Consider the following 19,566-nt stretch of genomic DNA (forward strand, 5'->3'; position numbering starts at 1 on the left):
ACTGGGGTTTCCTTACCCTCCAGCTGCTCCAGAAACTCTGCCCTCCTCCTCCCTGAGGAGCCCTCAAACCCGTGTGCCAGAGGGAAACCAGCCCTGGCACAGCAGAGGCTCTGGCAGGAAGGGATGGGCTCCTGATCCTCCAGCCCAGGCAGGAGGACGAGGGCCAGCAGCCACAAGGAGGCCTCCTAGGAAGCTCCTCTGCTCCATGGATGAGCCTGGAGAGGGGATCTGGGCACGCAGGGGCTGCTTGGCAGGGAGTGCTGGATGTGCTGTGCAGCCCGTGGAAGCTCTCCAGGAGCGTATGAATGAGGCAGCTCCTGAGACCTCATTCATTTCACCCTAATAAAATTACCACTTTCCAAAGGGAAAAGCCCCTTTGAAGGGCTTCAGTCAGAGCACCCATGGGACAGCTCAGCTCCGTGGGCCTGTGCTCAGCTTCAGGCCTGAGCCAAGGATTACAGAGCTGCTTGGGGGCCACTGCTGGATTTATGAGCAGCAGGACCTGCTCCAAACCCAGCACAGCTCATCCCCAGGTCTGACAGGGCACCAAGCACCACTGCCACAACCTCCCTAGGCCTTTCTGGACTTGTGCCTTTTCCAAGCAGTCCATATTCAACTACAACCTTCCCCAGCTCAGCACATCCACTCACTTTTATCCATAATACAAAACAAAACCCAAACCTAAAATGGCCCCCGTATTTATGCTCCTGTATAGGCGGAGAGTTGTGATTTTAAAGAAGAAAGAGCTGTGTATCTGTTACCTGCCAACACCTCCTTATTTCAGTTCCTCTCCCCCTGCAATGTTCTATTTTACTGCAGTTTAAAAACCAGGCAGCTCTCAACACAAATAGGAACAGGATGTTCTTCCACAGTGCAGAGCCAGAGGAAAACACGGAGCTGGTGCTGGCAGAGCTCCCCATCCCTGCTGCAGAGTCCTGACTCTGACACCTCTCAAAGAAGAGAAAACACCAACATTCAGACAAGTCAAACTTTGCCATGAACAATAAGCAGTGACACAGTCACCCCATGGGTGCAGAGCAAGGAGCCCAGGGCTGCTCTAATGGAGGCAGGAAAGGAAGGCTCTTAAGTCATCACAGTTTCACTAAGACGGCTTAAAATTCGAGCTTTAATTGAAATGGAAAGAAACATTCCAAAAGGATATATTTTTTATAGATCTGAGTTACCCAATTTAGTTTTCCTTGGATGTTACTGCAAACATGAACATCAAATCAAAGCATCGACTAGGAGAGAACTCCAAGAAAGGATATAACCATTCCCTAGCACAGGGGATTGGGCTAAAGGCTGCTGTAGGCCACTGTTCAAATGTGCCATGCCCTGGCATGTCAGCTCACAGGATGTGAGCACATCCTTGAATCACCTGAAGCAGCTTCTGAGGACTGACTACATCAACAATTTCTGGCAAGTGTCTTCTCTGCCAGCAATAAATCCCAGCTCAATCCATATCTAAAATGATACACATTAGAGGGCATGTCTTTAAGAGCATTAAGTCAGCTTAAATTACTTGAGCAAAATTTTAAATACGTAATAGAAATCTAAAAAGGAGCAACAAAAAAAATTGAGAGAGAACACCACTGCAAGAGTAATGCCAAGTTGTTACTTTTTTTTTTTTTAAACAGATCTGTACAGCAACATAGCAAAGGATGCAGCGATCACAATTTCAACCAGACAGCAACCTAAGGGGACACTAATCCTCATACAGCAGAGCTGAAACACTCCCAACATTCAGATGCTCCAAATAATTTGGCTACCCTAATGAACTCCATACCAGTTCTACCTATATAGGACATTTTGGTGTGAAAAAGTTTCTGTAAAGTTCCCTTTGTTTCCAGTGTTTTTCTTGTACAAAATATTACAATGATTTTTTTTAATATATATTTACAGACTTGCACGGCTAGAAAAATATAAACTACAATTGGGCTTGGCAAGCAGTTTCTTTTCTTTAAATACATGACATTTCAGAGCAAAAATTGTAGTGGTAACATCCTGCACTCCAAGCCCCTGCAGGGAGAGCAGATCAAGCCTAAAATCCATGATTGCAGTGAGACACAGGAACACAACTCCTCCACCTCCTGGCGCAAGGAAGACACAAGATGGATGCTGTTTGTGCAGGTTACTGGCACAATACAGAAAAATCCATAACTGAACATTAAATTCCTTAATAACATTCATTAATTTCATAGGCAGGGCCTGTTAAAAAGAGGACAACCGATGTAACTTTTGGGGAAAGCGGACACCGAGTTCGCGGGGCGCGACACAGCCGGAACCAAAGCGCGGTTATCGTTCTGGGGGCTTTGCCTCCTGCCACCCCCAAGGCTTTGACATCTTTTCCATTTAAAATTTGAGCAGAGGCCAGGGAGGACTTTTTGCTTTAAAGCTACAGTATCTGTCATTATGGCTTTGAACACCCCCTTCCAGGAGATGAGGTATCTGTTCTAGTGAAATGGTAACAGTTGAGCAAAACGTGTTTCAATGGACCACAAAACTCCGCAGGCAGGTGTGAGCGGGTCTCCTCGGGGGAAGTTGCCAAACCGAATTGTAACAGTGCAAAACAAGATTTTGTCTTTTGTTTTTTCTCTGCAGAAAGAGTAGTCAAGGCATCTAGGACATTGCTAGTAGTCGAGCCACCGAGCAAACCCTCTTTCCACCAGAGTCCTGTTTATTGACACCACCTAAAGGGAGGGGGAAAAAACCCAAAGAGTAGATAAGTGAACAAGCCACAGCAACAAACAGTGGTTCTGAAAATTCCTAATCAACAATAAAAGGTTTATGATTAAAGAGTTTTCAGCATATACCCACCTCATCTCCCATCAAGTTCCACAGCTGTATCAGTGGCAGCCCTGTGACACTGTCATAATTTGTGACCTGGAAACACAGAAAAACATGAGTGTGCAGCAATTCTGGTACAAAGTCCCTCACATGGACAGCCACAGCCACTACCAGAAGCACTTCAGAAGAGGTGAGCACTTCTGGACTGCAAGCAGGTGCTGCCTGCAAGTCTCTGGGACGTCACCAGACTGTGCTGCCTCTGGCCAGCTGCAGCCAGATGCCACATGTCCATGGTGCAAAACCAGGGAGGACTGGCAAAGCAGTGCACACCCAGGGGACCCCAGACCTGCTGGACACCAGGCCCTGCTGTGCTCTGTAACCATATCCAGGTTCCCTTCCCCCTGCCTGCACCACAAACAAGAGGGAACACTCATCCCCTCCAGTTCCAGGCAGTGCTGATGGGAGTTCCCAGCCCCAGCACTTGCCAGGAGCCAGGCTCTGGCTGTGGGTTTATGTAACACACAGTGCAGGGCAGAGGACACCAGCAGTGGCACCAGCAGCAAGGCTTCTCCAGACAGGGGCTGTACCTGTGCCACGAGGACAGCACCTCTGGTCATCTCACTGACAGCAGCGTCGGCTTCCGGGGAAAAGTGATCCTCATCTGTGGGGAAAGCAGAGCAGAGCAAACCCATGAGGTCCTGCACAGACTTTCCAGGCCAGAAAGGACTACTGAGCTAATGTTCTCTGTCCTCCTAGAGACAGAGATCCCTCACAGCCTGCTGATCCCATCCCTGGGGCTGTTGGTTCTGCAGGGAAAGGAAAGGATGAAGAGCTTCCTGCAGCCACCAGCCACAATCATGTAAACAAGTAGCTGATGAATCAGGAGGCTTTAAAGACAGCAAAGTACATTTCTGCAGCACCTTGGAGCTGCCATTGTCATTTTGATCCTCGATAAACCAAGCTCAGGTCCCTCAGGGCTTTGCTGACCCCTGGCACTGGGAACCCAAAGTGTCAGTACCACAGGTGCCCAGCACCTGAGCAGAGCCAAGGACAAAAAAAGCAAACCAAAGTGTTTCCAGGCAGTGACTGACATTCTCCCAGTGCTTGCAGGCTTGGAGTTTGAACACAGAACTCTACAAATCAGTCATTTCAGGAGGAAAATGTCAGGTATCTGTGTGCAGATTAAAAACTAAGTTTGCATTTACAGCAGCTCTATGACAGAAGAATTAGAGCAGTTACAGCTACTGCACCTACACCCTGCCAGTCCTGCCAACTTGCTGCTTAGGACAGTAATTCAATGTCTCCTCCAAGCAGGAAAAAGCGTGAACATTTATCATCTTTCCCCTGGATTCTGACAGGTTATGCCATGCTAGCACATTTAGAAGAATACAATACAATTTTTCCAGTCCTTCCTCTTGTCACATCAGAGGCTGCACTGGCAATAGGAGGTGGAAGGTTTAGACAGAATCATGGCTTGGACACATCTGGCATCCATGGAAACCTGCAGGAGAAGGGCCAACAGTACATCAAGAGCTCCATTTACCTGGAAGCGGCACCACATTGTCAAGTAAAACTTCTGCTCCTTGGAAAGGTAGTGTTAAAAAATCAGACCTTAAAGAAAAGAGGATCAGAGTAAGAACAGGGCTTTAAATCACTCCTACATTCTTCAATGTGACATTGATTAATCAAATTGGTCTTACAGGAATTCAGTTTTAAATTAATGACAGTCAAACCAAAAAAATACAAATCAGTCAATTCTCCCAGCAATCTAAGAGCAGCAATAAATTGTCTGATTAACATGCCAAGCTGGATCAGGCTCTAAGCAAAACCCACTTCCACCAGGGAGGCTGTGCTGCCTGTCTGCCAGCTCTGGGGCACAATCAAGTATTTAATGGGCCTGTGTAAGAAACCCCTGATCCAACACAGCTGTCCCAGACAGAGGGGCTGGAGCACAGAGAATCAGGAGCTCATTCCTGGCTCAATCAATTACACTTCAAGGTCTCCTGAAGGCATCCTTTTCCTCAGCTTCCACACTGAAGTGGCAGAAGCTGCCATTTCCTCTCCCCTCCCTTCAAAAAAGCCTTGCAGGCTCTTGCTGCGCTCCCAAGAGCCCACACTCATTGCTGAGCTGAACCTTTCCACCATTTCCCACCTCAGCTGTGAAAAACCTTTAAGAATTCAAACTGTACAGAGTCCTGTGATTAGGATTTGAGGCAGACATGGCCTCAGGCCATGGGAGAGGATCTACAGACCTGATTTGCCTGAGTGTGTCAACCTTCACTTTATCATATCCTCCATAGTCCACGTATTTGAGCTCCACCTCATCGGTCTCCTCGAAGTAGCTGATGACTTGAGCCCGGAGCCATGCCCCATCCAGGCCTGGAGCTGCACAGATAATGCCAACTGCAAAACACCAGAGTGCAGAGAAGAAAGGCTCAGGATAAGTGGATTTCCAAAAATCAGTACTTCAGCCATGAGCAGTGCTGCTCATTTATCTATGGAGAACCAACAGCATTTCTTAGGCTGCTTCCATCTTCCTCCAACATCCCCCACAGCCCCAGCACACCAGGCCTGCAGCTGAGACAAAGGACTGGTGGGTTTTACTCTCAGCTCTGTCTGCCACAACCAAGCTGCTCTGCCCAGGTACCCAGTTCCCTTCCTGTCTCCACACAGGAATACACAACCCCTTTCCATGTGATGCACCCTTCACAGCAGGTGCAGACATGGACACAGTGACACTATGAAGGTGAGGGAGCAGATCCACACTCTGCCAGCAGAAATACCCCAGATGCCAGGTTGACTGGAAATAAGCTGAGACAGGCTTGATCTCACTTTGAATTTCAACATGCAGCTACGTGGCTAGGGAGGTACTCCAGGGATGAGCAGGGTAAGGGAGAGCAGAGCAACATCTGTACTCTGGCAGCAGCTTAAAGATGAGATGACACGTGAGCTATCACATCCTCATCCACTGAGACCTTCCCATGCCTGACTCGGGGACAACAGGTTTGCACAGGAGCCCAGAACTTTCTCAACAGAACAACGTGTGAGCATCCATGACTTGCCTTCTACTGGAGTGGGCAGGGTTGGGATTTCGGGCTGGGAGTAGCAGGCGAACATCTGCTGGTCGAGGCTGCGCAGCACGTGGAACGTGGGGTGCGTGTGCTGCTGCAGGAACATGTGCCCTGCGTCCACCTGGTGTGCCACCACCACCTCCACAGTGACTCCATCGGGGAGGAACAGCTGCCACGGGGAGGAAAAACTGTCGTGAGTGCTGCTGGCAATGCAAGCTCCAGCCCCAGCACTGCCAGAGCAGGGACTCACCCAGGCGGACACGAGCAGGGAGTGAAGTGGCATCGGCATCGGCGGAGGGAGGGTGTAGATGTTGGTGAGACACAGCTCTTTGAACTTCTTGCCAATTAGGCTCAGGACTTTCTCCACTTGCTGAGAGGTCCCTGGAAGACAAGAATCCCGTGGGAAATCTCTAGCATGGGCATGCTGAGGACACCTCCAGTCCTGTCACTTGAAGAAATACAACTGCCAGGATCCTCCTGCACTACCTCAACAGTGTAAATTTTAACAGGTAGCCCAGAGGAGTTTTGAAAAGCACTGGACTCAGAAGCCACTAAATCCATTTAAATTCCTTGCTCATCTAATTAAGTCCCCCAATAGACCATGAATAGAGACATATTCCACTCACCTTCGATGTGACAGACTTGGGAGTCACGGAAATAAGGTAGTGTTGAGACATAAATCTTGGCACCAGACGCTTGTCTCAGGTAGCTCATAAACCTCCCCTGTTTGCCAATCAAGCGGCCAACCAATTCCTTCAGGAAAGGGAAAAGAAAGCAACAGTCAGGAAGGGAAACACAGATCAAACATCTCTGCTCTCTCTGGCTTACATCACCCACATCCTCAGTTCCCCCATGACAGGCAGAATAAACACAAGGCAGTGCTGGACCAGTGCAGAGCTCGGGGGTCTGGGATGAGCTCAGACCAGTAAGCACAGTTCATTTTGATAATCCCCTGTTCTGAATACCTGTGCACCCTCAAAGCCTCCCGGATGCTTTCAAAGCACTGGACTTCCAGGCTGGATGGAAGATAATGGGCAATAACAAGTTTAACCAGCACCATTCCCCTGGGCGTAGCCCTGGAGTGCTGCATGTTTACAGCTGTGCACTGGCTCCTCACCCCTGCGAGTCCTAACGGGAGCAGAATGCTCCAGCTGTCCTGGACTGGCTGCTGATCTCCCTGGGATGGCACAGAGCCAGCAGCAGACCAGGAGGACCAGGAGGTGGCTGTGGAGGACAGGATGCTGAGCAGGCCAGCAGCTGGTTACCTTTGGGACCTCGATTTCCCAGATAACGAAGTCTGGCTTGCTGGATCCTCCTTCCAGCTTCGCGTTCTGGCGAGCCACCGTCTTCCTCATGGCACTGCCACTGTCCACAAAATCCACACTATTTACATCTGAACCTATGAGACAGACACAAGCATTCAGACAGCCCCCAAGACCCACAGTTACATTGCCACCCCAAAGGGAAGGGCTGCAGAGTGATCCCAGTGCCAGGCGTGCCCACTGTGAGACATGGTAGGGGGCTGCCTTTTGCCCAAATTTGCCCTATATTTGAAGAAACAAGGTGCAAGAGCTGAAGTGCATTTTGCTCCTAAACCATCAGCTGATACCAGGAACACTTCTGCCTGGGAAAGGGACAAACTCCAAGAGCCTCCTCCTGCCCAGATCTCTGATACAGCCAGTGTAACACGAGCTTGGTCCTTCCTCCCATTAACAAGCAGAAACATGAAGATCTTCACTTGCTTGCAAGTATTCAGACCATGCAGTGAGACCAAAGAGAAAAATGAACCCAAGAGCTGCTTCACATTTGCCACATCTTAATGGGTAACACAGCACAGAGGCTGAGAAAGGCCAAGGGTGCAGCTGTTGGCATCGGCTTTGTAGGCAAAGGGAAGATTTAAGTCTCTCAGCCTGGACGTGAAGGTCAGCTGGGTGACCTGTTGTCCAACACTGCCACCTTATCAGCTTTACCTGCTGCATTCCCCTCTCCCCACCTCAGTGTCTCAGTGCCACCAGGCTCCACAACTCACTCCTGGAGCTTCTTGTCACACCAGCACTCACAACAAGGCAATACCTTCTCCTCCTGGCTTACTCTCACTAGTGAAAACATTCCGTGGGTTCAATCCTTCATTGCTGGCAAACTCAACCCCCATGTCTTGCAACAAGCAGCGTTCCAACTGCTTTGTAGCAATTACTAGAGACATCCCCTGTCATTAAGGGCTGTTGGCACCACAGGGTCCTACAAAGGATTTTAACATCCCTCCCCAAGGTCACACAGGCTAATGTTTGCTCAGACAGCTTTGCATGTACTGTGCCAGGCACACATCATCCAGCATCTACAAGGGAAAAGCAGCACAGACAGATGGGGGAACTCCATGAATATTGAATCCCTGTTGGGATTTCTTGGCATGCACCTGCCCCTGCAAACAAAAAGGCTTCAGGGTAATTGCTCTGCAACCAGCTGATTCTATCAGAATTCATCAGAGCTCTGCTCTGGCTCCTCCAGCAGCACCTCAGAACCTGCCTCACCTTCCTGTCAGCAGCAGCCCACAAACAGGGGTAAGCACCCAGGGGGCCCCGGAGGTCACCAGAAACCACTGGAATGAGGTCTCACACCTGCAAGGTGCTCCCCAGCAACGCTTGTTCACTACATTTTCTGCAGGAGGATTTTGCAGTCCCTTACCTTCTGAGTGATCTCCATCTGTGCCTGGAGCACTGCCACACTCCTGACTCAGGTCTGGCCCATCCTCTTTCGGGATCCCATTGCTGTAGGGCACCGTGCTGCCCTCGGGCAGCCCCGCAGCAGAGGGGGTCTCCCTTGGTACCAAGCTCTGCTCAGCAGACGTGTCTGGGGCTGACGCTGTGCTCAGTGAGTCCGAGTGCTGCTCTGATGTGACAGACAGCACTGTGCTCTGCAGGAGCTCCTCCACACTCATCCCACCTCCAGGTGTGTGTGTGCCATACCCAGAGTCCTCCATGGACAAAGGTGACTTTTCCAGAGAGTTCTCCACATGAGTCCGACCAACTCCTTGGGACTCCCTGCACACGCAGCTCTTCACCTGACAGTCCTCTGTGCTCCCCTGAACAGGGCTGGCCCAACAGCCGTGTGATGAACAATCTGTCACACCCTGACCGTGCTCCCCTGCAGCCACACCCTCATCAGCTGCTGTGGCTCCCTCCACAGGCACCTGAGCAGAGGCAGCAACACTCTCCATCCCCAGAGGAGCCTCAGCCCGGCGGGCCTGGCAGAGCCAAGGGGATGCATCGCCTGCAGACCCTGACAGCACTTCCTCAGTTGCTGCCAAAATGACCTTGGAAATTATCTGTATTGCTACCTGCTCAATTTTCTCAACTTCCTTGTCCAAACTCACTCCTCCAATCTTCTCTCTTTCCAACTCATCTCCTTTTGGCTGTGTGTCCTTCTGACACACTGGTACAGTACCAGTGATTGACTCGGACATCTCTTCTTCCCTGGACTGCTTTGGACAGGTAGACTCCAAACTCCCTGGTAACATGCTCACTGCAGAATCCTCGTGACCTGATACTTCAGCTTCATTCAGAAAGGCTTGTGGGGCACCGGCTTCTTTCTCCAATCCCAAGCAACAGGCTGTCACAGAGCCAGGAGCTGACTGCACAATTCCTGGCATCTGCTTTTCCTTAGGGGGCTTAAACGAAGACTCATCCGACTGCTCCGTGTTGCTGGTGTCCTCCGTGACTCCCAAAGACTCCTGTGTCAGGGGTGGCTGCTGCCCTTGGTTTGTCCCCGAGCCTTGCCCCAGTGCCACACTCTGGTCACACTCTGAGCTCCCAGCCAGCACAGGGAGTGAGGCACGAGCAGGGACACCGCTTCCCTCTCCAGATCCTACCGATTCCAGCTGCTCGCTGTCGTCCTTGGGGCTGGGCCCAGCTGCTGTGGCTGGCAGGTCTGGGGGGTCCCGTGAGAGCTCTGGCCCCTCATGAGCTGGGTGCAGGGGAGAGGGCATCGTCAGCCCCACAGGCAGCAGGGAGCTGGGGGCTGGCTGCTCCAGGCACTCCTCTTCTGACAACAGAGGCACTCTCCGAGGGACACATGCTTCTGCCTTGGGACGTGCATCACTCTCTGATACTTCCTCCTGCTTCTCCCTTGCAATGGCTATTGCTTGTTTGTTGCAATAGCCTGAGTGCTTTTTTCTCCAGGAATAGATCCACCAGCAGCCAAGAAGCGCCAGCACTCCGGGAATGGCATACGGGACGAAATTGCGGAAGCGTAAAGCCATCTTACAGGGCTTCAGCAGTTACACCTAGGAGAAACAGAAATAGCATTAAAATAGTCCCAGGGAAGGTGGCAGGAGGTCCCATAAGTGCCCTGAGGTGCTGCTATTAGCATGGTCAGGCTTGTTTTCCAGCTGCTCCAGAAATTCACATCTCTGCTCTACCAGCACTCCGCAGAACAAGATCTTTACCCAAGATTAGGGATATCTGGACATGTCTCATCATTATATTCAATGATTTCACCCCTCCTCACCTCTGCACTTAATTTCCCCTTGCCTCCTCTGCCTCACACCTCCACAGCTCAGTCCTGCCCCCAGGACAGCCTCCAGCACAGCAGGTTCCTCCAGCACCAGGCTGGGCTCCCAGCCCAGGGGACCACAGCATTCCATGGCGGGGGCTTGGCACACAGCAGGGCTTCCCAGCTCTCCCTTGAAAGGCAGCACCCCATTCCCGAGGGCTCTGGACTCTGACAACACACACTCCTACCAAGCATTAGGAATGCAGCTCCAAAGTTTATTCTACATCCAAACTCACTACACTGACAGCTGCCACTCCCCTGACTTGAAAGCTGACAGCTCTCCCTTTTCCTCTGCAGGGCCTGTGACCTCCTTCCCACCCGGACAGCCAGTCATGCTCCTTCACTGGCAAGCCTCACCTGAGTCACATGGGGCAGGGCTGCCATGCCTTCCCTTTTCCTTAAGGAATGTCTGCAACAGGAATGCACAGCTAAACTGTTACCACATCCCAAACAGCCTTGCTGCAAAGCACTTGCAGTTTATATTTTCACTGCACAGGAATTAAAGCAAAACACCACGTGTCTGAGGGTGCTTACACAGACAGGCTTTAATCCAAACAGCCCTCAAGACTCTTGCCAGCAAGGAACAAAAATAAAGATTGTTTTCAGGAGATAGCAAAATCTTAGAAATGGGAGCCACCCACTGGAAAAGAGCATTATCTGGCTCCTCTTTAGAAGCATAATATTTCTACGACAAGAGAGGACAACCAAGGCAGTCGGCCCCAGTGAGTCTCAACCAAAAAACCCCTTCTGTTATCAGGACTAACACCCCAGCCACAGCTCCCAGTGCAACACTCCTTCAGGCCACAATCTCCACAAGGAGCTGATGACATTCTAGCTGAGCGACAAAACCATGCCTCCCTCGGGCTCAAACCCAGTGTCAGAGTCTCAGATAATCTCATATTCACCCCAGATTTCTCACCTCCTCCAGCCACACTCTCCATTCCACAGGAGGATCCACACAACTTCACCCACACTAGCTCAGACTCTGCCTTGCTTCCTGCAGGGCCCAGACACTGAGGCACACAAATGAATGAAAGCGTGGCAAAGGCAGGGACTAGAAAATTGCTTGTTCAATCCCAAATTAAAGGTCAGCAGCAGAGATGATTTAAGTTCAGTAATATTCCCAGTACATCACAAATAAGGCATTTATGTTGTTCTGCACAGAGACTTGCAAGTCCACCAGACATTTGTATCTGATTAAATAAACTAAGTAACTACGAAGTAACTCAATCCCAGTTACTCCCAGCCGGTTGTAGGCAGTCAGGGAGCACTGCTGAGGGTGAGCCCTCTGTTAATGGCAACGTCTGGGATCTTAGAATTAAAAACCCAACAAACCTATGCAATACTGTGGCTGTTCTGTGTTTGGAAGCTGGCAAATGGAAAGGGTGAAGCCTCTACATCCCCAAGACAAAAGGTTCCCCTTTATGCTGCCCAGAACAATGGCACATTGTGAGCTGTGAGCGCTCATCTGCTGCGTGCCCAAGTTGTTGTAATTAATGCAGAACTACCCTACAAGCTGTCTCTCAGGCACACTACAAACCAAAATTAAAGTAGTTCACATAAGTCCATTCCCAGCAAGCATTCCCAATTAAACAGACAGCCCTATTATTATCTGATTCCCTACTAAGTTGCACCAACTGTCCAAACCATAGCCCCACGCAGCTCTGCAGCACAGGGAGACGGTTGCAGGATGCCCCAGAGGGACAAGCCTGTCCTGAAGTCTGGCAGACAAAACAGTTCTGTGAGTCATTCTGAACATTATCATCATTTAGGACACAGATCTTCACTCCTCTATGATACCTGGATGAGTGGGGACTGCTGGATTAGCTGATGGCTCCTTGCAATGCTCATTTGATTTCATGTTTTTGATTTCTTATTAAAGCCAGAGCTGCATCACTACCAGGATCATGTGAAATGGGAATGCCACATCCTGCCATCAGTTAGAGCAGGCTGAAAGGCAGTGGCTGTGCACGAGATGCCAGCAGCCATCCCGGAGTGCTGGGTCGGCCGGGAAACAGCTCAACACCAACAAACATCCCCTCACACAGACCTGGCAGGAGGCTCGGGCAGATCTTGCCGTGCTGGTCACAGCGGATCAAACTGCTCATCCCAAGGGCTGGGACACTGCTCCTTGTCCACTTCTGCCCCAAAGCCACTGCCCAACCTGTCCCACAGCAACCAAGCCATCCCCCCGCTGCCAATCTGACAGCCAGCTCAGGACTGCAGTGGCAATGGGATCATTTTAACACACTGGGGGAAGAAAGCCTGGGATTTTCCTGCCAGCAGCAGGACAGCAAATGGCAACTTGTCAAATCACATGCCCTCAAGCAGTGCCAAGAGGGAGGGAGCCTGGCCCAGCAGGGCCTGCACCCTCCCTCTCCGGGCAGGAGGAGCCAGCTGGGAAATGCAGCAGCTCCGGACAGGAGAGGAGCAGCCTGCAGGAGCCAGAGCCCCCAGAAAACACTGCATCTCCAGCACCATTCCCAAGAGGCAGGGCCCCAACAGCCCTGCACCATAAATAGTGCAGAGCTCATGCACTGTATGCGCTCAGCCCAGCACCAGCCACTTCCCCTTCCCTCTGGCACGCCGGGAATCCGGCCTAAATGTCACACCTATCATGGGCTGGAGAGCTGCAGCTGGGCCATGAGACTTCTCCAAACTGCTAAATAATTCCCTCTACATGTCAGGATGGGATCAAGGCACCAAGGGGAGAGGAGGGCTCCATCAGCTCTCCAAGTCTGTGTCCCGACTTGATTTATGGAAAACTGCTGGTAAAGAGCAAGGAGATGAGGACAAGAAAGAATGCACATATTACCTACCTGAGAAAAAAGTCAAGGACAGCCAATTTACTCTACTCGTTTACATTAGGGTCCCAGAGCAGTTCTAAGCCACCTTGTCTCCTGGCCAGGACACAGAGCCCTCAGCACTCACAGCCTTATAAGGTCAGAAACGTTCGCAGCACGAGGCTCCCGGGGACGCCAGATAATTCATTCTCCAGGTCCGAGAGGAGTTCAGCAAGCACTTGCTCAGAATCTCAGGGCTTCCTACACACAAGGAGGTCCGTTCTGAAGGCGAGCTGGTTCGAGTCTCCACCAGGAGAGAGGCCAGGATGACTCCCAAGTGCCTGAGCCCCCATGCTCTGCAGGGACGTGCCCTCAGCCGGTCCTGGCTCCTCCGATTCCCTCTGCCCTGCACTTGAGAGGCTTCCAAACCCTGAAAGCTGTGGAAATCAAGGCTGGAATTAAAGCCCGTCCTAAAGGATCACAGAGCAAATTGGAAATGCAGCTTCAACAGCAAGGCCAGGATGCCTCCTGACAAACCCTGCAGTTAGTGAAGCAGCACTTGGGAAATAAATACTATCTGGGTGAAAGAGAACTGGACAGGCTGGCATGGTTCAAACTAAATGGGACCACGTGGGCTCTTAAATTTTTCCATGCTAAAAATAACTGGTAGCACATGCTCTGCCTTATAGGAGGCATAAGAACAGGAGTTAACAAAAACCTAAGGAACTGGGGGCCCTACTGTTAAGATTAAAATAAGAAAAATTGCTGCACTGAGACAGACGTAAGGACTTACATAACCCACCCTTGGCATGAGGCATATTTTCATCGAAAGCTGAACTGGCACGTGGCACTGCATTATCTAACTGCAGCTTCTTTGTGCTTCACACAAGATGCAGGAGGCAGAACATCCACACCAGAGGGCCCTCCTGCCAGCCCTGCTGCAGCACTGCTCCCAGCTGTTCCAGCTGCAGGGCACAGGGGGTTTCCTCCCATGCAGGTCAGCAGCAGCCCTGGCCTGAGCTTACAGGAGGGAGCTGTGAAGCCACAGCAGCCTGCCAGCCCTTGCATCACCAGGGTGTCCCTGGGCCACCAGATTCCACAGCCTCCCCAGCCCTCTGGGCAGCCAGCCTGGAGTGCCCCCACCAAACCCAAGAGCACCCAGAGCCAGGAGCTCAGACTGCGTGACTCAGGAGCTACCAACACCCAGAGACAGGCAGGAGCCAGGCCAGCAAGATCTCAAACTGGGTGGCACTTGGTTTAAAAGAAGCCAACAGGGAAGTCTCTCTGTACTTAACTAATTAAAGGCAAGTGCTGTGCAGCAATTTCTGCTTCAAACAGTAGCACTGAAAGACTAGAACAGCAAGAGATAGCCCTTAAGCAGCACCACCTTTTCACAGCCCAGTAAACATGGGCTATGAGCCCAAGGAACAGGCTCCTCTCTGAATGAAACCACCACTGAAGCCGCTCCACAACCTTGGAATATTTAAGAACCAGCAGTCTCCTATTTGCAGAAGGATAAATTGCAACTTAAGTAAAAGGCCGAAAAAGCTGGTTGATGTAGAATTAAACTAGTGCTCTGGAACAAGAAACACCATTAACACCAGGCTGTCTTTTATCTCTGAGATAAAAACTGCTCTCAGTGTAATCAGCATCAATGCTGTTCCTACAAGAGCTCAGTCCCCCTCAGCTGGAGCTGCCACACTGATTGTTGGTTCTGTGCTCTCCCCCACTCAGCAGCCCAGCCCTGGCCCAGCACAGCTCCTGCAGCAGCCTTTGCACCAATGCAGGACTCAGAACACTCCTATTTATTTCCACACTCAGAGCTTTACAATAAAAGAATCAGCTGGGCCAACCTGTAGGGTTTTTTAATACATGTTTTGGGAATTAAGCAGCTCACAAGGACACAAACACCAACCCTCAGCATTGCTCTCATGGACTCAGGCATGGCCTTGAGTGCTCCTGCTCTGCAGGAATGAACAGTTTGTAATTAACATTAATCCTATTAGGTTATTGAGCTCCATACTGCTCTTGATATCTTATTACCTCCCTGCTCCAGTTGTTTCATTATTTATAGTTTCCTCACCCAAGTTAGTGTCTCCCTGTGAATCCTCTACTGCAGAGAGCTTTTTCTCCACTTTCCCAGAAAAGTCTTTCAGATACTTCAGCAAGCACCAAAAACTACTTCTGCATAACTCTACCTGTACCCCCACAGCACAGGTAAAGCAGCTGTTATTCTCTTTATAACCTATCAACACATTACAAAGGTCTGCATCTGGGAAAAGTTTTATCTTTCATTCTCTCTGCATTTTCACTCAGGCTGGAGAACAGAACAAATTATTTTCCAGAGTTTCAGAATAAACACATCCAATAATCAGCCTTTCGTGTTTGCTTCTACGTAAGGAAGCCAACGCAGCCCTTGCTATGGGTAACACAGTGTAGTGGCCACTACATGCACAGCTTATAAATGAAGATTTAAAAGCAGCCACCTGAGTCAGATGGCTGGCATCTCTATCAATTTCCACAGAACACAGACTAAACTAACCAAGGGCTTCCAATACACTCTGCACAGGAGACAAAAACAAGCTGGAATTTTCAAGGAGACAGGACGGGGAGGTTTCCAGCAAACACACTGATAGGGCTGCAAGAGCCAGGAGCAGCAGAGACCAAACAGGTCCCCAGGTATCTGGGGAGCAGCAGCAGCTCTGCTCACGGGATGTTTGCTGGGCACACCACGAGACCTTGACAAACAGCTTCCCAAAACAAGAGCTGCACTGGGCCTAGGCAGAGAGCAAAAAGCACTGCAGGCTGGTTGGCAGCCTTGTGGCCAAGGCTGGGCTGGAGGAGAAACTGCAGAAGCACTCAGAGAGGAAGGGCAGCAATCAGTGAGGAGATGGCCTGTATTCACCCGTGCTGGGAGGGAACAGCAAAGGCTCCACTGAGAGCCACTCACGGGAAGGAGCAGGAAGACACCTGTATGAACAAAGGCCATGAGGAGCGGCACAGCACACGCCAGCCTCACCACACAGATCTCAAAGCTCTCCATTCCCAGGTTCATCCTCAAGCAAACCTAAGGCCTCTGATACCAGAGGCACATGAAAATCATGAACTTTTGCCAGGAACTGCTGCTATTTATACCCAGAGTCAAAAATCAGGCACAGCACATGGCAAGTTTCTCATCCTCAGTGCCAGGTGGCAGCAGAGGTCAAAAGCAACCCCGACCAGGACAGGTCTGCAGCAGTGATTTGTTTGCTCAAGAATTATTTTAAATGGTCTTTTATGGAATATTCATCTCTGCTAGTAGTAATGTACAGGACCCAAAAATCCAGTTAGCTTCCAGCTGACAAAATGCAGGACCAGAATCCACAGAGTGGACAATAAAAAAAATGTACAGTGAAGCAGCTGAAGACAGAACACCTGAAAAAGAAGTTTGGGACATGCAAATATCTCCCCTTCTAGCAATCCCCATGAGAAACAACTGCAACAGCTTCAATTTCCAGGAAATATTAAACACCTGAAGAATAAAATAGCTTTTTCTGAATATCTGAGTGTGGCTGCCTGAACTTAATCATCATTTCATGAAGTCTAACCAGCCATTTGCATTAAGAGCTCCACAGAAGCACTGCAGTTAGAAATCAGGATTTAAAAAAGGCTAATCATTAGATCTGAAACATGAAACAATTATAAGTAATTAATGCTGCAATTAATGCTTTTTATTAGCTCTAGATGTTGCTAGGGGCAACTGGGATATCAGCCCCAATCCTATTACAGGCTCCCTGGACGCTAGAAATACCTTAAATCGTTTTTTCACATGAGTTAAGTGCACATGAACAAGGAGAGGCACAGATAAGTGGGCTATGTTGCTTTAAAAGCATTATGCTCTTCAGATAACTGCTCCTGCAGAAGTGCACTTGCTCTCCAATCCCCCTGCAGCCAGCCTGCAATGTTTTCAAAGTGAAGAGAGAGTCTCAGCCATCACAAATCCAACTGCTGCTGGCTCGGAGAGCTCTGGCTGCACTCCTGCAGCAAACTCCTGTCACAGTTAACTCCACAGAATCTGCGCCTTTGGGAACAGACAAATCGTGGTGGATCCCAGCCGCAGGTCCTGTCGCCTCACACCCTGGGCAGCGAGGGAATTCCTCCTCCCCCATTTCAGGCGTTGTGGAGTGTCTAGGTTAAAGCCAAGGCTTCCTAGGCAGTCCATAATTTCCAGTATTAGGATCTCAAAGCATCTCCAGCATTCTTTAAGAAGGAATCTGGTTCCTTGGATGGGTTTCTAAGCCAAGGCTGAATAAGGAGCGCACTCCCGAGTACAAAACAGCTGCTAACACACAACAACTGAGCTCCCGCAGCGCCATCCACACAGACCCTGCAGCCCCAACACATCATTAGCTTCACGTCTGAGAGCAAACAGCCTGTTGCAGAAGATACTGCTACAACTGCAGTGAGAGACTGACCTGCATAAACCCCCTGAGAGCTTTTAAAAGTCCTTCAAGAGCTCAATGAAACTTAAGCAGAAGCTGAAGGACTGTCAGGTGAAATCAAGGCATGAATGGATTCCAGTGGATTCCATCCTACTTCAAGCACTGCTCAAGCCCTACAGACTTCTCTCTCCTCACTTACTTGAGAGCTGTCATTTCCTCCGGGTCATTTGCACTGTGCAGCACATGCAAGCACACCAGAACGAGACACAGTGAGGCTGTGCTGCCCTTTTCCAGAATCACAGGCCCTTCACCAGGTGACAGGTACAGCAGGTCAGCAGGTGCCTGCACAGCCCTTCGCCCTTACACAAGCAGCTCATTAAAGAATGAGGAGGTTAATTGACCCGAAGTGGGTCACACAGCGATCCCAGCAGAGGAGCCAGCTCTGTTGAGCTGCTCTGGCAGCTCTGGCCCAGCGCTCCCGAGGAGGGAGAGCCCCGTTCCTGGGTTCCCGGGGAGCCGTGCTGCACTCCCCGCTCCACGTGCTCGGTAGATCATTCACAGCCTCAACGTTACACCAGCGCTACACCTTCCGCAGCACCAGCCAATTCCTTTCACTGAGACAAAGTCCACAGGGCCCGATAACGCTCGGCAGGTGCAGCACAACCCCGGCAACACGGGAAGGCCCGACTTCTGCCATCCCACAGCCCCTGGCCTTGCCCAACAGGTGGGCTGCAGCCAAACGCAGCTTTTGGTGCCATTTCCTGCTGCTATGGATAACATCCACGAAGAGGATGCCCTTGCTGAGATCCCTGTCCATTCTGCGGTCATTGCCTCACGGAATTACTGGACTGCAGTAAAGAACTCAGCCAGGCACAGATCAAGTTGACCATTTCTGGAGCAGGAGTTACTTAGATCTCCCTTGCTTCAATTAGGGGGAAGAAGAAAAAGAGAGAGCAAACAAGGATTCTCCCAGGAAAGCAAGACTACAAACATCACTTCCTCAGTAGCAATATAATTTAATTCCTCTGCTCCCACCTGTATTCCATGCTGGCTTACGGAACAAAAGGAGTCACTACAGCACATCAGAAGTTTTGCAAATAACACTTTTTACGGCCATTACCATAACACAGGCAAGGCTCGCCAGACCAGACAGCACAAGGTGCCTTAATCTTCACCGCGACTCCGCACCGCCCGCGCCACCGCCGGCCCTCACGGCGGGCGGGCAGCCCCGGCCGCAGCGCTGCCCTCAGAACGGGCGAACCGCCCCGGCCGCTGCCGCCCGGGACCGCGAGCAGAACACGGAGCGGCCCTGCAGGGCCCGGAGAGGCCGCTGCCGCCCCATCCCGGGAGCAGGACACGGAGCTGCTCCGAACGGCCCGCATCCCGGGAGCGGAACACGGAGCGGCCCTGCAGGGCCCGGACCGGCCCCTCACCGCCCCATGCCGGGAGCAGGACACGGAGCTGCCCTGCAGGGCCCGGACCGGCCCCTCACCGCCCCATGCCGGGAGCAGGACACGGAGCTGCCCCGCGGGGCCCACACCGGCCGCTCGCTGCCCCGCACCCCGACACACACGGCCCCCGCCCGCTGCGGCACGGCCGCCCCCAGCCCACGGCCGCGGTCACGGCGGGGCCGGAGCGCTGACCTTGGGCGGCGCGGGAGCGCTCCCGCCCCGGCCCGTGCGCCGGCACCGGGGCAGGCACGGCCGGGAGCGCGGAGCGGGAGCACCCTCAGCGCGCCCCGCAGCGCCGCCGCTGACAGCCGCGGCCGCGGGCCCCGCCACTCCGCCAGCGGGCGGGCGGCGGCCCAGGGCGGTACTTACGGATGCTCCGGCGCGGCGGCGGAGCCCGGAGCGGTGCCGGGCCCGGTCCGGAGCGGTGCCGGTGCCGCCCCACGTGCCCCGGCCGGGCCGCCCGGCTCGGACATGCAGCGACACCGCCCCGCCCCGCCACGCCCCT

General features: G+C 51.6%; 1 protein-coding gene across 2 annotated transcripts; it reads right to left on the reverse strand.

Annotated features, from left to right (window-relative positions):
• Positions 1-1,592: 1,592 nt before the first annotated feature.
• AKAP1 (A-kinase anchoring protein 1) lies at positions 1,593-19,550 on the reverse strand. 2 transcript variants are annotated; one of them, XM_064729271.1, is made up of 12 exons: positions 19,431-19,550; positions 13,226-13,626; positions 8,541-10,137; positions 7,124-7,257; positions 6,485-6,611; positions 6,109-6,239; positions 5,850-6,027; positions 5,040-5,190; positions 4,331-4,398; positions 3,375-3,448; positions 2,818-2,883; positions 1,593-2,690 (listed from the first exon to the last, which is right to left on the reverse strand). In XM_064729271.1, exons 3-12 carry the CDS (start codon positions 10,111-10,113, stop codon positions 2,631-2,633), a joined length of 2,562 nt encoding a protein of 853 aa, XP_064585341.1. In that variant the 5' UTR covers positions 10,114-10,137; positions 13,226-13,626; positions 19,431-19,550; the 3' UTR covers positions 1,593-2,630. The 2 variants fall into 2 exon arrangements, with proteins under 2 accessions (XP_064585341.1, XP_064585340.1); XM_064729270.1 differs by lacking the exon at positions 13,226-13,626.
• Between the last annotated feature and the right edge of the window lie 16 nt (positions 19,551-19,566).

The sequence above is a fragment of the Zonotrichia leucophrys genome, chromosome 19 (genome assembly GCF_028769735.1).
Source record: "Zonotrichia leucophrys gambelii isolate GWCS_2022_RI chromosome 19, RI_Zleu_2.0, whole genome shotgun sequence".
In the NCBI taxonomy this organism is placed as follows: Eukaryota; Metazoa; Chordata; class Aves; order Passeriformes; family Passerellidae; genus Zonotrichia; species Zonotrichia leucophrys.